This window comes from Ambystoma mexicanum, chromosome 5q (assembly GCF_040938575.1).
Source record: "Ambystoma mexicanum isolate Mex_15411 chromosome 5q, UKY_AmexF1_1, whole genome shotgun sequence".
NCBI lineage: Eukaryota > Metazoa > Chordata > Amphibia > Caudata > Ambystomatidae > Ambystoma > Ambystoma mexicanum.
In genome coordinates, this window is record NC_090933.1 from 361,682,204 (window position 1) to 361,706,317 (window position 24,114).

General features: G+C 44.0%; 2 protein-coding genes across 2 annotated transcripts in view; both read right to left on the bottom strand.

The window, feature by feature from the left end:
* Positions 1 to 266: 266 nt before the first annotated feature.
* Positions 267 to 8,494, bottom strand: LOC138498260 (uncharacterized). Its single transcript, XM_069622104.1, has 5 exons — positions 8,468 to 8,494; positions 7,084 to 8,169; positions 6,228 to 6,719; positions 4,740 to 5,297; positions 267 to 2,693 (listed from the first exon to the last, which is right to left on the bottom strand). Exons 1-5 carry the CDS (start codon positions 8,492 to 8,494, stop codon positions 1,650 to 1,652), a joined length of 3,207 nt encoding a protein of 1,068 aa, XP_069478205.1. The 3' UTR covers positions 267 to 1,649.
* Positions 8,495 to 19,342: 10,848 nt separating this feature from the next.
* Positions 19,343 to 24,114, bottom strand: part of EMILIN2 (elastin microfibril interfacer 2) — a 272,868-nt gene continuing 268,096 nt past the window's right edge. Inside the window, exon 8 of the mRNA XM_069620858.1 lies at positions 19,343 to 20,150. Coding sequence (XP_069476959.1) covers positions 19,813 to 20,150 — 338 coding nt within the window. The 3' untranslated portion in view covers positions 19,343 to 19,812. The remainder of the gene's footprint in view (positions 20,151 to 24,114) is intronic.

The window sequence follows — 24,114 nt, forward strand, 5'->3', positions numbered from 1 at the left end:
TGTTGTTAAAAGGCCTCTTCTTGTTGCCAGGAAACCAAGAGCCTAATATTGTCTAAACCAGAACTATGCAATGAGGTCATAATGGCTGCTCGACCCCCTGTGATTTGACGAGTCCTTGTACAAATCTATATTTAACAGGTTCCCATCCAGCCAGGAAGATCTCGCCCCGTCCATAAAGGAAGTGTCGACTACACCAAGCCCACGCACATCTGGTCTGAATTTGCCAGAAACATCTATTAAAAGAATACACACCACACAGAACAAGATATATAAAACAATGAGTTTTTTACTCTCCTCAACGATGGTTAGCAGTCAGACATTGGTCGACAGTAAACAGTGAGATGTGACGTTACGAATTAAATCCTTTCTCTGTGGCGGCACCCCATTGTAAATAAGGACACTGCATGCTGCGCCTCTATTGGTACCTGCAGTCAGCCAATTGAAATGCAATAAATAGCTCCGAGGTGTCTGCTCAAATCGGTTGCAGCATCTGTTCCAGAAAGATTTTGTGCTGTGTTCACGTGACAGGAAAAGTGGCAACCAGGTGGATTTTTCACTTTTGTTTTGACTTTATACACAATAATCATCAGACAAAATGCATCTTGTGCAACATCTCAAATGTAAAAGACAATTTAAAATTAGTGGAAAAAATGGATAGGTCAATTTTGTCACAACAGAAGCAGAAAATAGTGCAACACCCCTTTGCTCTTTATTTAACCGCATGAAAACATATTTGTGATACAGATGGGAGCAGAACCTGTTTGCCCCATTCCTTATTATACAGGCAGCAAAACGGGTGCAAAATGGCGTTTCCCCATTTTCCGCCCAAGTGCAGACTTGGAGTATGTCTCCTGCACTTTGCAAAACACTGACACTTATACCCGGTACTCCCCTTCTTCTTTGGTCATTTATGGCTTCGTTTGGGCAGTAGTAAGAGCATGATGTGAGGAGTATGGACAAAGTGTATGCTTTACAGCAACAAAGGTAAATAGCCCGCATGGACTACAAATACCAAAAGGCACTGATCTTTGGAAGGCCCCTAAAAATGATCCTAGCAATTCCTCATCTCAAACCTGCTTCATTTCTCTGTTCTACACACTTCGGGGGCTGCTCAGGTGATGGGTGATAGCATACCAATTACTGATTGATCGGTGGAGCTGAGCGAAGGGATCCGCTGGTGGGGATTATCTGCCGGGTGAAGTAGAGTGGGGTGCAGGGCCGGCTAAATATCCGTGGGGCTAATTTCTAAATGATGTTTGAGGGCTCCCTTGCCCACAGCTGAGAAAACCGGTCTGTGGTAGCTGTGGGGTGCATAGATTATGATGGAGGTTTGTGCATACCATCACAACTCACACGCTTTTGGCAGGTATCACCTGCCATGGAATTAGTCCCTTCACCCGCCAAGCTCCTTACACATCTATTCACTTTAATGGCCCCAACATGGAATCTATTTTTCACCCACCCAGGGGGTCTAAAAGGGTTGAGAAATATGCATTCAAACCTCCTTGCTGCTTCCTTCTGTGGTATAATCCTAGAAAGCAATAGATGGAGGAGGGTGAGTAGATGCAGATTATTCCGGGGGGCTTTATTGGCCTCTGCCAGCAGCGCTAAAAGACGGCCAACTGGGGGCTGATATCTTAAATGACCAGTCAGTAAATTGCTAACATAATCCGGAGAAGAAAAGCGGGCAGGCCAACGGGGACTTGAAATCTTAAATGACCAGTCAACAAGATGCTACTGTAATCCAGAGTAGAAAGACCAGCGGGCACCTGAAACCTGAAATGACCAGTCAGCAAGATGCTTACATAATCCCGAGTAGAAAGGCCATCCAGGACCTGAAACCTGAAATTACCAGTCAGCAAGATGCTAACATAATCCCGAGTAGAAAGGCCATCCAGGACCTGAAACCTGAAATTACCAGTCAGCAAGATGCTAACATAATCCCGAGTAGAAAGGCCATCCAGGACCTGAAACCTGAAATTATCAGTCAGCAAGATGCTAACATAATCCCGAGTAGAAAGGCCATCCAGGACCTGAAACCTGAAATTACCAGTCAGTAAAAGGTTTACATAATCCCGAGTAGAAAGGCCATCCAGGACCTGAAACCTGAAATTGCCAGTCAGCAAGATGCTAACGTAATCCGGAGTAGAAAAGCCATCCAGGACCTGAAACCTTAAATTGCGAGTCAGCAAAATGCTAATGTAATCCAGAGTGGAAAGGCCAGCTGGGAACTGAAACCTTAAATTGCAAGTCAGCAAGATGCTAACGTAATCCCGAGTAGAAAGGCCAGCAGGGACCTGAAACCTGAAATTACCAATCAGCAAGATGTTTAAATAATCCCGAGTAGAAAGGCCGTCCAGTTCCTGAAACCTGAAATTACCAGTCAGCAAAATGCTTACATAATCCAGAGTAGAAAGGCCATCCAGGACCTGAAACCTTAAATTACCAGTCAGCAAAATGCTTACATAATCCCGAGTAGAAAGGCCAGGGGGGACCTGAAACCTTAAATTACCAGTCAGCAAGATGTTTACATAATCCCTAGTAGAAAGGCCATCCAGGACCTGAAACCTGAAAATACCAGTCAGCAAGATGCTAACATAATCCCGAGTAGAAAGGCCATCCAGGACCTGAGACCTGAAATTACCAGTCAGTAAAATGCTTACATAATCCCGAGTAGAAAGGCCATCCAGGACCTGAAACCTGAAATTGCCAGTCAGCAAGATGCTAATGTAATCCAGAGTAGAAAGGCCAGCTGGGAACTGAAACCTTAAATTGCCAGTCAGCAAGATGCTTAAATAATCCCGAGTAGAAAGGCCGTCCAGTTCCTGAAACCTGAAATTACCAGTCAGCAAGATGCTTACATAATCCAGAGTAGAAAGGCCATCCAGGACCTGTAACCTTAAATTACCAGTCAGCAAAATGCTTACATAATCCCGAGTAGAAAGGCCAGCGGGGACCTGAAACCTTAAATTACCAGTCAGCAAGATGTTTACATAATCCCTAGTAGAAAGGCCATCCAGGACCTGAAACCTTAAATTGCGAGTCTGAAAAATGCTAACGTATTCCAGAGTAGAAAGGCAGCAGGGACCTGAAACCTTAAATTGCGAGTCAGCAAAATGCTAATGTAATCCAGAGTAGAAATGCCAGCGGGGACCTGAAACCTGAAATTACCAGTCAGCAGATGCTAATGTAATCCAGAGTAGAAATGCCAGCGGGGACCTGAAACCTGAAATAACCAGTCAGCAAAATGCTTACATAATCCCGACCGAGTACAAAGGCCATCCAGGACCTGAAACCTTAAATTGCGAGTCAGCAAGATGCTAACATAATCCGGAATAGAAAGGCCAGCAGGGACCTGAAACTTTAAATTGCGAGTCAGCAAGATGCTAACGTAATCCGGAGTAGAAAGGCCAGCAGGGACCTGAAACCTTAAATTACCAGTCAGCAATATGCTTACATAATTCCGAGTAGAAAGGCCAGCAGGGACCTGAAACCTTAAATTGCGAGTCAGCAAGATGCTAACGTAATCCGGAGTAGAAAGGCCAGCAGGGACCTGAAACCTTAAATTGCGAGTCAGCAAGATGCTAACGTAATCCGGAGTAGAAAGGCCAGCAGGGACCTGAAACCTTAAATTACCAGTCAGCAAAATGCTAACGTAATCCGAAGTAGAAAGGCCAGCAGGGACCTGAAACTTTAAATTACCAGTCAGCAATATGCTTACATAATTCCGAGTAGAAAGGCCAGCAGGGACCTGAAACCTTAAATTGCGAGTCAGCAAGATGCTAACGTAATCCCTAGTAGAAAGGCCTTCCAGGACCTGAAACCTTAAATTGCGAGTCTGAAAAATGCTAACGTATTCCAGAGTAGAAAGGCAGCAGGGACCTGAAACCTTAAATTGCGAGTCAGCAAAATGCTAATGTAATCCAGAGTAGAAATGCCAGCGGGGACCTGAAACCTGAAATTACCAGTCAGCAGATGCTAATGTAATCCAGAGTAGAAATGCCAGCGGGGACCTGAAACCTGAAATTACCAGTCAGCAAAATGCTTACATAATCTCGAGTAGAAAGGCCATCCAGGACCTGAAACCTTAAATTGCGAGTCAGCAAGATGCTAACATAATCCGCAATAGAAAGGCCAGCAGGCACCTGAAACCTTAAATTACCAGTCAGCAAAATGCTAACGTAATCCGAAGTAGAAAGGCCAGCAGGGACCTGAAACTTTAAATTACCAGTCAGCAATATGCTTACATAATCCCCAGTAGAAAGGCCATCCAGGACCTGAAACCTTAAATTGCGAGTCAGCAAGATGCTTATGTAATCCGGAGTAGAAAGGCCAGCAGGGACCTGAAACTTTAAATTGCGAGTCAGCAAGATGCTAACGTAATCCGGAGTAGAAAGGCCAGCAGGGACCTGAAACCTTAAATTACCAGTCAGCAATATGCTTACATAATTCCGAGTAGAAAGGCCAGCAGGGACCTGAAACCTTAAATTGCGAGTTAGCAAGATGCTAACGTAATCCGGAGTAGAAAGGCCAGCAGGGACCTGAAACCTTAAATTGCGAGTCAGCAAGATGCTAACGTAATCCGGAGTAGAAAGGCCAGCAGGGACCTGAAACCTTAAATTACCAGTCAGCAAAATGCTAACGTAATCCGAAGTAGAAAGGCCAGCAGGGACCTGAAACTTTAAATTACCAGTCAGCAATATGCTTACATAATTCCGAGTAGAAAGGCCAGCAGGGACCTGAAACCTGAAATTACCAGTCAGCAAGATGCTAACATAATCCCGAGTAGAAAGGCCATCCAGGACCTGAAACCTGAAATTACCAGTCAGTAAAATGCTTACATAATCCCGAGTAGAAAGGCCATCCAGGACCTGAAACCTGAAATTGCCAGTCAGCAAGATGCTAATGTAATCCAGAGTAGAAAGGCCAGCTGGGAACTGAAACCTTAAATTGCCAGTCAGCAAGATGCTTAAATAATCCCGAGTAGAAAGGCCGTCCAGTTCCTGAAACCTGAAATTACCAGTCAGCAAGATGCTTACATAATCCAGAGTAGAAAGGCCATCCAGGACCTGTAACCTTAAATTACCAGTCAGCAAAATGCTTACATAATCCCGAGTAGAAAGGCCAGCGGGGACCTGAAACCTTAAATTACCAGTCAGCAAGATGTTTACATAATCCCTAGTAGAAAGGCCATCCAGGACCTGAAACCTTAAATTGCGAGTCTGAAAAATGCTAACGTATTCCAGAGTAGAAAGGCAGCAGGGACCTGAAACCTTAAATTGCGAGTCAGCAAAATGCTAATGTAATCCAGAGTAGAAATGCCAGCGGGGACCTGAAACCTGAAATTACCAGTCAGCAGATGCTAATGTAATCCAGAGTAGAAATGCCAGCGGGGACCTGAAACCTGAAATAACCAGTCAGCAAAATGCTTACATAATCCCGACCGAGTACAAAGGCCATCCAGGACCTGAAACCTTAAATTGCGAGTCAGCAAGATGCTAACATAATCCGGAATAGAAAGGCCAGCAGGGACCTGAAACTTTAAATTGCGAGTCAGCAAGATGCTAACGTAATCCGGAGTAGAAAGGCCAGCAGGGACCTGAAACCTTAAATTACCAGTCAGCAATATGCTTACATAATTCCGAGTAGAAAGGCCAGCAGGGACCTGAAACCTTAAATTGCGAGTCAGCAAGATGCTAACGTAATCCGGAGTAGAAAGGCCAGCAGGGACCTGAAACCTTAAATTGCGAGTCAGCAAGATGCTAACGTAATCCGGAGTAGAAAGGCCAGCAGGGACCTGAAACCTTAAATTACCAGTCAGCAAAATGCTAACGTAATCCGAAGTAGAAAGGCCAGCAGGGACCTGAAACTTTAAATTACCAGTCAGCAATATGCTTACATAATTCCGAGTAGAAAGGCCAGCAGGGACCTGAAACCTTAAATTGCGAGTCAGCAAGATGCTAACGTAATCCCTAGTAGAAAGGCCTTCCAGGACCTGAAACCTTAAATTGCGAGTCTGAAAAATGCTAACGTATTCCAGAGTAGAAAGGCAGCAGGGACCTGAAACCTTAAATTGCGAGTCAGCAAAATGCTAATGTAATCCAGAGTAGAAATGCCAGCGGGGACCTGAAACCTGAAATTACCAGTCAGCAGATGCTAATGTAATCCAGAGTAGAAATGCCAGCGGGGACCTGAAACCTGAAATTACCAGTCAGCAAAATGCTTACATAATCTCGAGTAGAAAGGCCATCCAGGACCTGAAACCTTAAATTGCGAGTCAGCAAGATGCTAACATAATCCGAAGTAGAAAGGCCAGCAGGGACCTGAAACTTTAAATTACCAGTCAGCAATATGCTTACATAATCCCCAGTAGAAAGGCCATCCAGGACCTGAAACCTTAAATTGCGAGTCAGCAAGATGCTAATGTAATCCGGAGTAGAAAGGCCAGCAGGGACCTGAAACTTTAAATTGCGAGTCAGCAAGATGCTAACGTAATCCGGAGTAGAAAGGCCAGCAGGGACCTGAAACCTTAAATTACCAGTCAGCAATATGCTTACATAATTCCGAGTAGAAAGGCCAGCAGGGACCTGAAACCTTAAATTGCGAGTTAGCAAGATGCTAACGTAATCCGGAGTAGAAAGGCCAGCAGGGACCTGAAACCTTAAATTACCAGTCAGCAAAATGCTAACGTAATCCGAAGTAGAAAGGCCAGCAGGGACCTGAAACTTTAAATTACCAGTCAGCAATATGCTTACATAATTCCGAGTAGAAAGGCCAGCAGGGACCTGAAACCTTAAATTGCGAGTCAGCAAGATGCTAACGTAATCCCTAGTAGAAAGGCCTTCCAGGACCTGAAACCTTAAATTGCGAGTCTGAAAAATGCTAACGTATTCCAGAGTAGAAAGGCAGCAGGGACCTGAAACCTTAAATTGCGAGTCAGCAAAATGCTAATGTAATCCAGAGTAGAAATGCCAGCGGGGACCTGAAACCTGAAATTACCAGTCAGCAGATGCTAATGTAATCCAGAGTAGAAATGCCAGCGGGGACCTGAAACCTGAAATTACCAGTCAGCAAAATGCTTACATAATCTCGAGTAGAAAGGCCATCCAGGACCTGAAACCTTAAATTGCGAGTCAGCAAGATGCTAACATAATCCGCAATAGAAAGGCCAGCAGGCACCTGAAACCTTAAATTACCAGTCAGCAAAATGCTAACGTAATCCGAAGTAGAAAGGCCAGCAGGGACCTGAAACTTTAAATTACCAGTCAGCAATATGCTTACATAATCCCCAGTAGAAAGGCCATCCAGGACCTGAAACCTTAAATTGCGAGTCAGCAAGATGCTTATGTAATCCGGAGTAGAAAGGCCAGCAGGGACCTGAAACTTTAAATTGCGAGTCAGCAAGATGCTAACGTAATCCGGAGTAGAAAGGCCAGCAGGGACCTGAAACCTTAAATTACCAGTCAGCAATATGCTTACATAATTCCGAGTAGAAAGGCCAGCAGGGACCTGAAACCTTAAATTGCGAGTTAGCAAGATGCTAACGTAATCCGGAGTAGAAAGGCCAGCAGGGACCTGAAACCTTAAATTGCGAGTCAGCAAGATGCTAACGTAATCCGGAGTAGAAAGGCCAGCAGGGACCTGAAACCTTAAATTACCAGTCAGCAAAATGCTAACGTAATCCGAAGTAGAAAGGCCAGCAGGGACCTGAAACTTTAAATTACCAGTCAGCAATATGCTTACATAATTCCGAGTAGAAAGGCCAGCAGGGACCTGAAACCTGAAATTACCAGTCAGCAAGATGCTAACATAATCCCGAGTAGAAAGGCCATCCAGGACCTGAAACCTGAAATTACCAGTCAGTAAAATGCTTACATAATCCCGAGTAGAAAGGCCATCCAGGACCTGAAACCTGAAATTGCCAGTCAGCAAGATGCTAATGTAATCCAGAGTAGAAAGGCCAGCTGGGAACTGAAACCTTAAATTGCCAGTCAGCAAGATGCTTAAATAATCCCGAGTAGAAAGGCCGTCCAGTTCCTGAAACCTGAAATTACCAGTCAGCAAGATGCTTACATAATCCAGAGTAGAAAGGCCATCCAGGACCTGTAACCTTAAATTACCAGTCAGCAAAATGCTTACATAATCCCGAGTAGAAAGGCCAGCGGGGACCTGAAACCTTAAATTACCAGTCAGCAAGATGTTTACATAATCCCTAGTAGAAAGGCCATCCAGGACCTGAAACCTTAAATTGCGAGTCTGAAAAATGCTAACGTATTCCAGAGTAGAAAGGCAGCAGGGACCTGAAACCTTAAATTGCGAGTCAGCAAAATGCTAATGTAATCCAGAGTAGAAATGCCAGCGGGGACCTGAAACCTGAAATTACCAGTCAGCAGATGCTAATGTAATCCAGAGTAGAAATGCCAGCGGGGACCTGAAACCTGAAATAACCAGTCAGCAAAATGCTTACATAATCCCGACCGAGTACAAAGGCCATCCAGGACCTGAAACCTTAAATTGCGAGTCAGCAAGATGCTAACATAATCCGGAATAGAAAGGCCAGCAGGGACCTGAAACTTTAAATTGCGAGTCAGCAAGATGCTAACGTAATCCGGAGTAGAAAGGCCAGCAGGGACCTGAAACCTTAAATTACCAGTCAGCAATATGCTTACATAATTCCGAGTAGAAAGGCCAGCAGGGACCTGAAACCTTAAATTGCGAGTCAGCAAGATGCTAACGTAATCCGGAGTAGAAAGGCCAGCAGGGACCTGAGTGAGGAGTTGCATAGGGGAGGTTATATCCAACCTGCTCAACACCTGCCCGAGGGCCTAACTGAGGGGTGCCACGAATTTGGGGCCAGGTGGCTCTGCGCCTTGTCAGATTACTAGAACCAGTTCAGGGCACTTGCCGTAATCTGGCTCGGCTTTGGGTGTAGCCAAGTTTAGAAAATTGGCCAGAGTGTAGGCACCTCGACTTCTGTAATAATCTGAATGGCGCCAGAGAAGAAACTGACACAAAGTAAATATAACCTGCGCAAGACAAAGAAACAAGTGGAGATGGCACCCCTGAGGAATGATGTGATGAAAAAAGCTAAAATAAAGAGTAAGGGGAAATCCTCTACATCCATCCCTACGGGACAGGGAGCCATAACTGGTTTCTTTGCTCCTCTTCCCTCAACAGAAAGCAACTCCACGACCATCGAAGATCCCGTCTCATCAGATGACAAGGGAGGCGACCTTATGAGTTCCACTAACTTTGACGATATAGACAATAATTCATTGCTAGACCTGTGTTTAAGTATCCAGCGTGGGATGACTCCCCACATCCTTAGGCCATCAGAAGACACAGGTAGGCGATTGGAGAACATCTCTATATCGTCTTCTGACAACTTCATAGGCCATGAGGCACCTATGGGCCGACTGTCAGCCTCCCCTAACCTAGTGATGGTGTCTATGGAAGACGGCCCAGAGACCGATGAGGGAAATCTCTCTACCCTGTTCCCTGGGGCTAAGGAACTGGCTGAGATCCAATCCTCAGTGGCCTCCCTGCAATTTGCACTCAAAATTCTGCTCCAAATGACGGGTCGGATACTTACAAACACTAATCCATTGCCCAAGCTACAAATTGAAGATAAGAATAATGAAGAAGAAGCGGAGATTAATCTATCGGAGGCCATAGGTATCGCTGTGGAAATAAATGCGATACCTGATAAAGATTTGGGAAACGAGGACTTGAATGAGTCAGTCTTCTATTCCCGAAAACAACGCAAAATGGCTAAGAAAGCACAAAAGAACAAGTCAAATATGTCCCAAGGAACTAAAGAAGATAAGAGGTTGCATACTGGGGGGCGCTCAAAAAAGGCAAAAAAAAGGGCAGCCAGAGCTAAGAAAAAGCTGAGCTCTGGAGAAGGTTGCCTTAGCAGTTGGCTTATCCCCCATCAAGATCCGCATCCAGTCTCACCGCCCAAACATGATCAATCAGTGACGGTGGATTTGACTGATGAAGTAGAAAGAATACCGACTACGGAGGAAGCAGAGGACCAGGCAGATGTATGGGAACGATTTGAGGCCGACCTCCATGAGGTAGAGGAAACTCGGACTAGGGACCCCGACTTGGTACCTCAATCTGAACCAGCCCCGTCTAGCTCTATCATCTCTACTGGGAGACCTATTAAGGATGGACCTGACCTCGCAGGGAACAGAATCTGCCTGATTAAAAATCTGTATAAATCTTGGGAACGTGGATGGCTGCCACGTTCAGAGTTTTTAATTCGGCTGCATTCGGTCCCCGAATTACGCGTTTTGAAATCAGAGGACTTCCTGTTTGTGGAACCTTTAAAAGGCCCTAATTCCTGTGTGTCGGCAATCCACTGCAAATTTTTATCCACCGCACAGATGCTTAGGAAATATCGCGAAGATCTGAGGGCTGTCGACATTGAGGTGGATGCAGTCTTGGACGAAGTTGACCTAAGTACTGAACCTGTAGTAATAAATGGGCCGGATACATCAGTAGAGTGCCCCTGGATACCTAAAGGAAAGAAAGTTGAGGTTGCTGACGTCCAGTTGGTCTTAAAATGGCTCGCTGAATCTCTACCCGAGGTTATACCTAAATACTGAATGCTAACATTGTTATCATGGAACACAAGAGGTTTTGCTCATTTACTGTCTTTGGAGGGGTCGGTCAATTTTTTAGCAAAACATAGTTTGATATGCTTACAGGAGACTTGGGCAATGGACATCTTATTACTTGATGGTTATATGAATTATCAATCCTATGCTAAGAAGGGAGACAAAGGTAGACCGTTCGGAGGGCTCTTGACAGGTGTGATCAGCTCTCTGCCCTCGAGGCAGATACCCTGTAATGAGTGTGACAACATGCTGGCAGTGGAGGTTGAATATGGAGCACAGGCAGACAAGGGGAGGGTTTTGTTAATAAATATATATAATCCTCCGCGTGCGGGAGCAAGTGAACTTATCCAAGACGCACTGCATGAATTACTGGCTTCTTGGTCTGTCTTACCAGGTAATCGAGCAGTGATAGTTGTGGGCGACTTTAATTGCCGTATCCCTGCTGTGACAGGAAAAAATCCCCAAAATCCCAAGTTAAGAGAGAAACATCTATTAATGCATAATAAAACAGACAGGGAGGGACCCCGTTGGTGTAGGCTGTTCAGCGAATGGGATTTGGAAATGCTGAATGGATACACAAATAGTGATTTTCCAGGGAAACACACTTGGTCCAATGGGCTATATTGTAGTACCCTAGATTACATTTTCATGTGCCCTAATATGCTGCTTTTGGTAGAAGATATGTTCGTATCCCCAAACAAATGGAGTGATCATTCAGCTCTCCACTGCACACTAAATTTACAACTGAGTGCTCCTGATAAGTGCAATATGGGCACAGTTTATGCGAACAAATCAGGCTCGTGTATTAGATGGTCGGCTAAAAATATTAATCAGGCTGCATTGGCACTCGAATTGGATAAACGGATAAATCTACCTAGTTTCCATTCCATGTCTATTGAATCCATTGAGAATTGGATAAAAACCTTCTCTCATACACATGCCTTGGTCCCGTCGTTTAGCATGCATAGACCGGAGGGTGGCCCCTGCTCCTATAACAATAAGATCAGAGATGCTAAAAGGGATTTGAGACGGGAATTACGTATGAGTAAAAAAAAGCTTGGACCGTCGGATGTATTACGAGTTGCAGCGAGGAAAATCAAAAATAAATATCGATCTATTATTAAAAATATTAAATCGATTGCTAGTACCCGGGCTCACCAGAGATTAGTCCATACGATCTGTTCTAAAGACACCCGTAGTATATGGGCACTTCTGGGAGAAACTAGGGAGACTCAGAAGAACCAAATGGTTAATCCAATTAAAGCTGAGTCATGGGTTGAGTTTTTACTTGCCCGAAATTCAAAATCATCTTATGACAAACTGGGCCCTCAGATAACCCTGGCCCCCCTTCTGGCTTTTGATATTTCTTATATGGCCATAATCTCTAAGATAAAGATGCTTAAATCGTCCAGAGCCCCTGGACCGAATGGCCTAGCTAATATAGTTATGAGAAAACAACCCGAGTTTTGGGCTAGTCTATTAGCAATACTATTCAAAAAGATAATGGCACAGGGGCAAATTCCAAGTTCATGGCAAACTGCAATACTGATACCTGTATTTAAAAAAGGTAATCGCCTAGATCCCATTAATTATCGGCTTCTCTCCATGCTGGATACAACGGGTAAACTGTTTGCCTCATTACTGCTTGATGAATTACAATCATGGGCAGAAAGGGCAAACATTCTGTCCATTTTCCAGTGCGGATTCAGGAAAGGTTACTCAACGAGTCACAATTTAATGGTCATGAACCTGTTGAGAACCAAAGCGCGCAGCAAAGGTGCACCACCTTTATATGCTTTATATATTGATTTTAAAGCAGCTTTTGACACCATCCCTAGGGATCTCTTGTGGACTAAACTTAATGGGCTGGGGTGCCCCGCAGGCATCCTGTACTACCTTAAATTGCTCCACCACAATACGTCAGTCAGACTGAAACTAGATCAGGAAGGACACCTGACAGACAAAGTGCTCCAGAACAGGGGGGTGAAACAGGGTTGTGTCACGGCCCCCTTGGTTTATAACTTGTATGTATATGACATACCAGTGGCCATAAAGGCCGCTTCTAATTGTCCACCTAAAATAGGGGAATTGGCATGCACTGTTCTGGCCTACGCAGATGATTTGGTCATTTTTGATCACACAATCAGTGGCCTACGCAGATCGGCTACTGCTTTGTGGGATTATGTGAAACAAAATGGCCTAATCATCAACTTAGATAAGACTAAGGTATTGCGCTTTACCAACAAAAGAGTATCACGTGTAAGCCTTATGGTGGGTAAGAACATAATTCCCTACGCCCCTCATTATCGATATATGGGTATCGATTTCGAAGTGAGCGGTGACTATGCCATGTGTAAACATATTCGGACGACGCGAGCAGCTCAGGTTACATCGCTGGTCGCGAATTTTACGAACAAGCAAGGAGGTTTCACTTTATGGGGCACCCGCCAACTATATGTGCAGGTTTTCACTCCCATGATAACCTATGGTCTAGAGGCTTTGTTTGACCTAGATCTCAGTTGGCTACAAGTCCTAGAAGGTAAATTTTGGCGGAGGGTCTTGGGGTTGCCCCCAGGAATTCCAATGGCCATTTTGCGTCTAGAACTGGGCATACCATCACTAAAAGCTACTGTGATGAAAAAGAGACTAGGGTTTTTTATCAAAATGCGTTGTGGTACATCAAATGCCATATTGACTGCTGTAGACAGGGAATTATATATAAAACAAAACGCACTATCTCCCGCTGCTATAATGTTAAAACATCTCGCTGACATAGGATGGACTCATTGTGAAGGGGAGTACACCCGGCAAGTCCAGAGAGCCTTGGACAAGCGAATAGATATGTGGGATTGGTTGGAAAATTTTGCCCACCTTAGTTCACTGAAAAGTTATGAATTTGTTAAATTCAGGCTGTATACTTATATGAGACCGCAAGAATACCTTAATTTGTGTCCGGGCAGAAGATTGCGACGTTTTGTACTCCTTCTAAGACTGGACCAACTCCCGACCCTTTGGGTCACGGGCAGGAGAGACCGATTGCTATCGACATCAAGGACCTGCAGATTGTGCAAAATCAATAATGTACCTGAGACTGCAAGCCATGTTTTGACCCAATGCAGAAGTATGACAAATATAATACATCAACATATGGGAAAATATTCGCATGACTCTGCTACAATCCCTAAGTCATTATTTTGGCATCACTGTATAAATGCTGAAAATATTCATATTTTCACTGCTTTATACAACATCTGGCTGGTCATAGAGGGAAAGTTGGATATCAGGATTTGAATAAGTGGCATTATCTCCACCTTGGTATGGAGTTCGGACTCTTTTTTACATCTTTACTAGTATCTCCTTTTGGCCATATGAGACTATGTAAGTGTATATCCTGTAAGTAAGAACTCCAACTCCTATCCGCTCTTTTAAATATTTTTAGTCTTCTGTATCCTGGTGAGTTTCGATGTGCTTCTTGCAGGGTCTGATGTAGGGCGACTATGGGTGTGTTTGATTCTATCATGCACGATGGTGTTTAGGCCAGATGCATCTGTATATTGTGATTTCTGTGAATATGAATTCTAAACTGCCAACTTTAGGTCCTGATCCAAGGCGTTCTTGGCTGCTCCCGGTCCTTTTATGCTCTACTGTGCCTGGGTTAGAATTATTTGCCTATGCTGTATTCCGTAAGCATGTATTTTAATTTGTTAACCATTCCCCGGTACATTGTTAATATTGTCAATTATGGTGAAACTCTGATGTAATTCCCATAGGGCTGTTGTAGGATGATTCTGGTTGTTTTATAGATCCTTTAGGTTATTGGGTTTTAGGTATTTGTTAGAACTAAGTATGAGGTATTAGTATGATTGATTGTGTCTAGTCTAGATAGATAGATAGACTTAATTATTCATCATATATTTATTTATCTATAGATATTTTACTAAGAATGTTAAATTTTAGTTGTGTAATCTTAATTTTATAAATGCACTATGTTGTTACTCATGTGTAAAGTTTATTAGCTAAACTGCAACACATTAAATAAATAAATAAATAAATAAATAAAATAAATCCGAAGTAGAAAGGCCAGCAGGGACCTGAAACTTTAAATTACCAGTCAGCAATATGCTTACATAATCCCCAGTAGAAAGGCCATCCAGGACCTGAAACCTTAAATTGCGAGTCAGCAAGATGCTAATGTAATCCGGAGTAGAAAGGCCAGCAGGGACCTGAAACTTTAAATTGCGAGTCAGCAAGATGCTAACGTAATCCGGAGTAGAAAGGCCAGCAGGGACCTGAAACCTTAAATTACCAGTCAGCAATATGCTTACATAATTCCGAGTAGAAAGGCCAGCAGGGACCTGAAACCTTAAATTGCGAGTTAGCAAGATGCTAACGTAATCCGGAGTAGAAAGGCCAGCAGGGACCTGAAACCTTAAATTGCGAGTCAGCAAGATGCTAACGTAATCCGGAGTAGAAAGGCCAGCAGGGACCTGAAACCTTAAATTACCAGTCAGCAAAATGCTAACGTAATCCGAAGTAGAAAGGCCAGCAGGGACCTGAAACTTTAAATTACCAGTCAGCAATATGCTTACATAATTCCGAGTAGAAAGGCCAGCAGGGACCTGAAACCTTAAATTGCGAGCCAGCAAGATGCTAACGTAATCCGGAGTAGAAAGGCCAGCAAGGACCTGAAACCTTAAATTGCGAGTCAGCAAGATGCTAACGTAATCCGGAGTAGAAAGGCAGCAGGGACCTGAAACCTTAAATTGCCAGTCAGCAAGATGTTTACATAATCCCTAGTAGGAAGGCCATCCAGGACCTGAAAGTTTAAATTGCCAGTCAGCAAAATGCTAACGTAATCCGGAGTAGAAATGCCAGCGGGGACCTGAAACCTGAAATTGCCAATCAGCAAGATGCTAACGTAATCTGGAGTAGAAATGCCAGCGGGGACCTGAAACCTGAAATTGCCAGTCAGCAAGATGATAATGTACCCGGAGTAGAAAGGCACAGAGGTGATAAGAACTAGCATGCTGCTGGATACTGCAAGACCGTGGGGGATGGGAGGCAGACTAAGTGCACCAGCAGTGGCAGCCTGCATCGGTTCCATGTGTTTTTACCACAGAAATTTCACTACAGTATTTTTACCATTTCTTTGCAGGCAAATGGGGAGGGGGGGGTGACTCCCATCCAATATTGCCTCATCCAAACCCCCATCCTGCATTTTGTAGCCAACATTAGGCAGATAGAACACACACAAACATTCTGCGGTGTCATTTCGGCAGTAAAATGATCGAAGTGTCTGTGTTCAGAGCAGTTAGGAGAGCACTCAGACACACCATTCTAAAATGGAGTTGCTGGGCCAAACGGTGCTTCATCTCAAAGTGACCAAATGTCCATAACGCTTGGAAGTCCATCTAGGGTCTGGCTGTTTTTCTCTGAGTCATGAAGCGACGTGTTTATTAAAGCAGACACTCTAAATATAGTCCAATTACATTTGGGTGTTCTGGGACTTGCAGTAAAAAATATGCATCTCCGGGTGTGACTCAAATCAACATGTTTTTCATTTCATCTGGAGCATTGGACTTGTGATTACCTTATTTTAGGCCCTGCCTGTGATTGGTTCCCGTGCCCCCCTCCTGCTGCGTTTTTTGCTCCAGGACAGAGGCAGGTCCATGTGCCACATCTGTAGGTGGCATGACTGGCAAGGTGGGTGTTAGAATTGAAAATGTACTTGAAAGGGGACATTGTTCTTATAAAGTGTGCCACAATAATCATGCTGGGGGACTCCCCGAAAATGCACACGCATGAACGGCATGGCTGAGCATCCATATGCAGAGCCTCAGTTCACAGGTTGGAGTACTGCGGCCTCATCAAGATTGTGGTTAATCTCTGGTAATGCCGACAAACTCAATTATCATTACTGCACGTGACTCATGAGCAGTGGCGGGGACAGCTTTTGATGGGGGGGCAGATAATAGGGCACAAACGGGAGGCTGGGGGGTGCACTTAGCCCCCCCCTGCACATCTACTGACCTGGCTCCGCCACTGCATGAGTGAGTCATGTGGACTCAATAGTTATTCTCAATTGTGGAGTGCCACTGGACTTCTTTCAGGGATACTGCATGGGTACGACTGCCATAATTCCCACAGTAAACACGTTGTTGTGGTGGTAATTACCTCCAGCCAAATGTAACTGGTTTTTCTGGGATTCGGCAATGAAACTTATAATTTGGCGAAGTGGTAAAACAGGCAGCACATTACCAAACTCGCAATGAGTCACTTCAGGAGGTCTGGCTTAGCCTTTTACCTTTCCAAGGATGATAAAAGGAGAACGATTGAATTGGAGTTAGGATTATACATATTATTTAGCTAAAAATTTCGCAGTTTTTTGTGTGTGCCAGTAATGTTAGAATATAATTAGTGAACATTTTTAAAAGATGTCTTTCTTTGTATTTGAAGAGTTCTTTGGGATCACTGAGGGGGTCATTTTGACAATGGATGAGGCGCAAAAGCAGGGCGTGATGCTTTCATACCCCCATTTAATCCCGAGCCCCATTTTGCACCCCTTACTGGGCGTAGGAGGGTAGCAAAGCAGAGTTTCCATCTGCGCTTTGCTTACCACCTCCGTTTTGGCGGATCACACGATTTTACGCCTGCATGAGATTTTCATGCAGGTGTAAAACCTATGGATTCCTATGGGTTGTGGCTCGGAAGTGCACCTGCTCAATAGCAGGGAGAATCCATATCAATCCATTATAAAACGTCGCCGGCAGAGCGCAATTTGCAGGCAGTGTTTAATTTCTCTCACAACAAAGAGTAAAGGCTATCTCGCCTTGCTTTACTCTCCACTATGACCCTCTGTTTTGAGAGTAATTTATACTGCATATACAGGACACAACAACACATAAGTGCAAGCGTTAGTGCACCCCTACATGCAATCACCGTTTTTGTATAAAGACCCACCTGTTTTTGTATAAAGACCACCCCCTCCCTCTGGTCTTTATTTTCAAATGGGTTGGAGGAGAGTGAAATGAAAGCGTAGACGCAAGTTGTGATGCTTTTGCGCCTTCATTTTACGCTGCAACACATTTTCCTGCTGGCACAAGGCAGCGGCGGGGCCCAGAGTGGAAGTCACATCTCCGCCATGCTTTCCGCCTACTTGCTGTGTGTCTGCAGTTCGCTTTCACCTGCATGCCATTTTTATGCCGGTGTACAAGACTAAGAACGGGATACATATGGAATCTGCCTGTTAATGCCAATCGATTAGTAAACTCCACCTGCAAAGCGAAATGTACAGACAGCGTTTACTTTTTGTGCACAGCAGAGAGTAAAAGTAAAGAGTAAATGTGATTTCACCTTGTTTTACTCTTTATTTTTGCACTCAGTCTTGCAAAAGTTGAAAATTACATGCAGGGGACCACTCAGCACGTGAGTGCAAACGTTGGTGGTGGAAATGGTCATTTTTTACCAAAATGACACCCCGTGTGATCTTGTGTGGGCCAACATCATTGTTTACTGATAGGCAACATTATTTATTCTAAGGCACCTTAGGCGAGAGAAATAACCATGCTGGCGTGTGCTAAGTGTCGTTGGCAGTAATAGGCACCGTATTAGGGTACAGCTATGTTTCAACACTCTTAACTGTGCATAGGCTATGTTTTGTAAAGATATCTGTTCTGGAACATGTTTAATGAAATGTTCGCTACAGCCAGTGCACATTAGTCCCAGCATGCACAGTGGACGGGCAGGACTGACTCAAGGTCTTACCTGCATTGCACCCACTTTGCAGCAATGCAAATTAGCTTGTTTACAAAGCACCACTTTCAAAAACTAGAGACAGGAACAATATCAGTAGACACGAAACAGAACAAATGTTGATCACAATAAATACACTCATATAAACTCCGACGTGAATCCGTCTCCAAAAACACCAAGAAACGAATGCAACATTTAGGGCCTAATTCATGGAACTTTTCGCGTGGTGCGAAGTGACTGCACTGGTGCGAAGTGACTTTGCATTGCTAATAAACACCCTGATTCACAGAGCGGTGCAAAGTGTATTTTGTCAGTGCAAGGTGACTTACACCAGTGAAAAGTCACTTTGCACTGCAAAAATACACTTTGCACCGCTCTGTGAATCAGGGTGCTTGTTGGCAGTGCACTGCACTAACAATAACATGAATGCGGCCCATGGTCTCTGTGAAACAACAGCTGTGAAGCGTAAACTGCACTGTAACACGGAACAAACTTTGAAATAATTTCCAACTACCGGCAACCTCAAAGTTTCCACTGGAAAAAAATATTTATGGAACCACGTCCCTGTAGTTACATTTTTCACATTATATGGTCCCAGAAAAGATAGATCATAAAACTAAGAGAAGAAAAAATAAGAATAGTCAAACCCAGCTGTATTGGAAAACAGCGGAAATGACTGCCAACCAAACACTTTGTACCAGTCAATAAAGTTTCAGGTAATCCAGCTTCTTCCCTCTTCGCTTTGTTATGCACACGCATCGAATACAATAGAAGACGCTTTCCAAAATGGCTGCCATGCGCTGCACACACATGGTTTAGTTGTTTATCAGACTGGGGAACTGCGCGGTATCACAATGCCGATCGAGGCTAATTCTGTTTGTAGCTTTCATTGACTCCTGTGAAAGATTTCAGAACACAACTTTAAGCCTTCATTGTGAGGACGAACGAGTTACATTGACAAAGCCTTGAAAAGGAAAATGAACAGCACTTTATGCAAGATTCCTCATTAAATATACAAATTGTATTCAAAATAGGACCCCTGAGTCACAACAGTATAAGGGCAATTTGAACATACTCAGATTCTGTGGGCTGCGTCATTTTTGGCGCAGTGCCCCAGGTTATCATGAGACTTATGAAGTCCTGTGTTCAAATTTACAGTAAAAATAATGTTAAATCCATGGTGGGGTGACCAGTAGAAAACTGGGGTGAGTCGCAGCATGACAAGGCCAAGGGCACACTTATATTACAGTTGTGAAGGATTCAGTGACCCGGTCGACATGTGCAGGGTTATACAACAGGGGGCTATTGCAAACATCATAAAAATACAATCCTCGCCAGTCAAGTAGATAAGTGGTATATATTAAAGCTTAAACTTCTTGTGTACGTTTGGTCTTTGCTTCGCAATGTCCTGTGCGCCTGCCCTCTTAAGCGCAAGCTATCTGTGAGCCGGGGAAGGGTATAAGAAGACTCCACTGAAGGTGGAGTACATCTCATCCGAGTCTGTGTTGGCTAGCTGGCCACCTGTTACCACGACGTTGACTTCGTCGCCAGCTTTCAGGTGGAGGACAAGGTGGAACGTTCCCGGACCACTGCAGGTGTGCTTTCCGTAGCTCGGCTTGTGGTATTCCAGAAGTTCTCTCCGATAACCAGATGTGTGCATCTGCGCCACGCTTACGTTGGAGACGGACAAGACGGCCTCAACGTATTGGTCTCTTTCGGGCGCCAGGACCGAGGAGATCAGGTAGCGGCCATCATGGGGAACCGTGAAGATGCCTGTAGGAAACAGAAGCAATGCATTAATAAAACAGGCATGAATTAATTACCTGTTGCAGCTCCTAATTTTCTTCCTCGTTAAAATACAAATCTATGATTGAGAGAGGAAAATAATGGGGCTCAGTTCTGATAGGCGCAATAAACCCCCCGTAGCCAAGGTACACAGTGCCGGAGAATGCAAGCTCCCCTCGACCGTTGTAGTCTGCGTTTGTCCCAAAATTGACCCTTTGTCAAAACACTTCTTTTATTGGCATCCAGTGATAAAGTCAACTGGGAAAAGGTCGCCTGGGGGCGACATTTCCCCAAAGTGGCACTCGCAAGGAAATCAAGCACTTTGCCCAAATATTCTAGGACGGGAGTATATAATTGTAATTAATACCCGTCCTGCAATAGGTGGGGGAAGGCTTTTAGGGGTGCAGGAAAATAAATCACCTACCTGGCGGCTTTTTCCCATGCAACATTTTCATATAGAATCCTTTTTTTTCTGTCTTTCAAAACAACTTAAAAAAACACCAAATCATTCTATTCATAATCTGCAGTTGCTTAAAAGCATGCACATTGTTGGAATTTCATGTGGGAGAATACCCCAAATTGTGGCTATATCCGAACGTCATTCACACCACAAACACCATAGAAAATAAGAGGTAAGTTATTTGTGAAATGTCCAGTGGTGATCACAAAAAGTCATTTGCCTGCCAATTTAAAAAAAAAGTGGCTTTTTCCAAATGGATTTGGTATCCAGGTGTGGGCCCTATGATTACATTGCCTCGAGACTGAAGGAAGCTATCTGCTCATCAGGCCCCAGCACGATCTTGGCTTGCTTGTGCTCATGTGGAGAGTGGATATGGCCCAGCTGTTTCGGCTAAACTGCCCCCTCTGGGTGGAATGGCGGAACTGCTCTGCAAATGGTTGGTCCCATTTTGTATTGGCACAGGCCAGTTGAAAAATATTGCGATGGGCTGTTCTCCAGGGAAATTCCCCAAAGGATAATAAGGCACGCATAACTCAAGTATGTTCATCCATCCAAAACTCAGACAAAACTGAATTCCTGCCTGCCTGTCCGACTCAATGCAGCACCACAAGAGCTACTACCTTGTCCGATGGCAGCGGTCTTCAAAGTGTGGGGCTGCCCGAAGGATGTCCGGGGTGGAGGGGAACGTTCTTTAAAATGGGATTAAGGTGGCTGCTTTTAATAAGTGGTGGGTGGGGCCCAGAAACAATACTTTTGCCCACCTAAGTAAATATCCAGCGCCAAGCAAAGGGGATACAAGGATACAGCAACAGTGTACTTCTAGAGACCACACTCAAGAACAGAGTGAGACTGAGAGGATTGGCCTCCTCCAACTTGGTAGCCAAACTCTGAAACACTCCTCCAAAGGAAATCCGCACAATCCTTTGCCACCTCAGATTGTGGGAAATGCTCAAGACCTGCTTCAACAACAACTATCTAAGAAACACCCCAACAAACAGAAGCCCGATGGAATTCTTACACCAACCATGAACCCGGACACAAGTACACAGACATCCACCTACAGTTTAAACCCCAACTAACTCGAAGGGAATGTTCTATGGGCACCCCCAACTCCCCACCCCCTACCTGCCACCTCACAGGAATATCATACTTGCTTCCCCCAGCCCACCACTAGCCAACACGCACAAGTACAGGACCTTCGCTCCTGGTTTCCATTGTATTTCAGGCTTCAGTCACATCATGGAGGACATGCCTCTATCTCTGCCCCAGTTCCACCATGAGATACACCCAGGTGCTATTCTGTATACTGCACTAAAACATGACTGGTGCACGAGGACCCCCAAACATTGCCACAGGAACTACAGGCTCCATCTTATTCCTCATTGCAGCCTTCACTAACTCCACCCACTAACCACTCAAATGACACGCACATAAATCAACTAAGCTACTCACACATAGCTTCTTAATGCCACTTTCACCAGACAGCACACAACAGAACACTACACCTCCGCAACCAATCTATATACCACAATCCCCTGGTATCCAAGCACTGTCAGCGCATGAGGTCTCCCTTCTGGACACAGAAGCGCTGGTGCTCTAAACACAATACACCTAGAAACTTGCATGCATACAAAGCTCAGGGTAATTGTAGTCTGCGTGCATCAACACACGAGGAAAGCAATTGTGCACTTTCCCCTCTCATCACACCAATGTAGCATCTCCCTCTCTTTTAGAGCTGCCAGAGTGCCTGGAGACGATGCAAATGTGAGGGGTATGTGGCATAAACCCTAATAGCATAACATCACATTTTGATTTTCCCCAAAGGATCACGATGTATACTCCTATATCGAGAGAAAGTTCAGAACAGACCTTTTGAGTACTAGCCAAGGTTTTTTTTTGGTAACTTATGTTGCAAATAATGCATTTGAAAACAAATTTGCTAAGTAACTGTGGTTAGAACTGGTGTAGTTAGTAACTTATGAAACTGGTCCACTCCGGCCAGAAAAGTGGTCTATTCTGTGAAAGGAAAACAGGCCCATCTTAGAATCATGGGCTGGCCCTTCAGGCATTGCCCTGTTGCTCTACAGGTTAGACCGAGCCGGCACCAATTTCATTTTTATGTCCAGATTATGGCGGCCATAACCTATACTTTTGGGTTTTGGTATTATCTATATGTGATGATACCCAGAACCTGGTGTGACTGTATGAAGAAATTAACCCCGTCAACCATCCTACGCACTGGTATCTTGCAGGCATGGCTATCTAGGTTCGCACAAATGCTTGCAAATTGAATGCATAGACTGACATGTTAACTTTTGGTGAACGCTAACTTAAATGTCATGTAGAGAGGATCCCTGGATCCCAATTTCAAAATATATTCTCTGGTTGTGAAGAAGGTTACAAATCAAGTCTTGAAAATTGGATGTGGAGTGTGGTTTCTCTTCAAAGTGACAGGAGTTTATAACATTATCTTCAGGAAAAGGTATTTCACACAAAAGCACTTCCTGAGGGCCACTGACTTAACAGAGTGGTAACCCAACAACCTACAGATACAAACAGCATTGATAAAGACAATATACCACAACAGAGTCCCACAATGCATGTTATCATAGACATAGAAGAGAGAGTTCCCAGTCCCAAAACCATAATAAAGCTGGTAAACCATTGATCATCATAGAAATAGAAAACCTATGCAAGTTCTCGATCAAAAGTGAAGATAAATGTCAAAAATTGAGTTTATTGGTAAAGGAACAACGAGCGTTTGTAAAAAATTTAAATCAACAGGAAAAAGTTGTAAGGCAAAATAATTTCACTTCACTCTCAAAGGTTGAAATACAGATGAAGTGGCAAGGTGCAAGCAAATTATTGTTGCACCATGATATTTAACATACCACATGTTCGGGAAAATAAAAAGTTACTGGTATTATGTTGACTTTTCACTTCAGAAAATGACTATATGGCATAATAGCATACGTTCTACTGTAAAGAAATCCATAAAAATGAAAGAGCAAGTATATTCCAGCATCTGTAAAGTTGGCAAATTAATGCTTTGCAGAACAGAAACCCAATGACAATATAGTCCACCAAGAAATGCATGGAATTCATGGTACATAGTCAGTCCTGGTCTGATGGAAAGCAATACAGCTATCCATCAGGATCACACGTTCTAACGCCTTAATTTCCCCCTCTCTTGAATGCTGCCACATTTGGTACAGCAGAACACAAAAAGATTAGTATAGGTCTGTAGTGCACACAGAATTATTGTTTCTCAGACAAGACTTTTCTTTTAAAAAAAACTTAATTTAATTGACCAGAATACCAAATGTTTTTTTTCTTCGAAAAAGCATATTAAGGACAAAACATAAACACAGAATACATACATTTGTAATAGAACTTGTACCACACATGGCGCAGAATACACCCAAACAATACCCAACCCAAAAGGACCGGAGCCAGCAGAGCCAAAGAAAAGATCTCCAGAGAAGCCTGTAC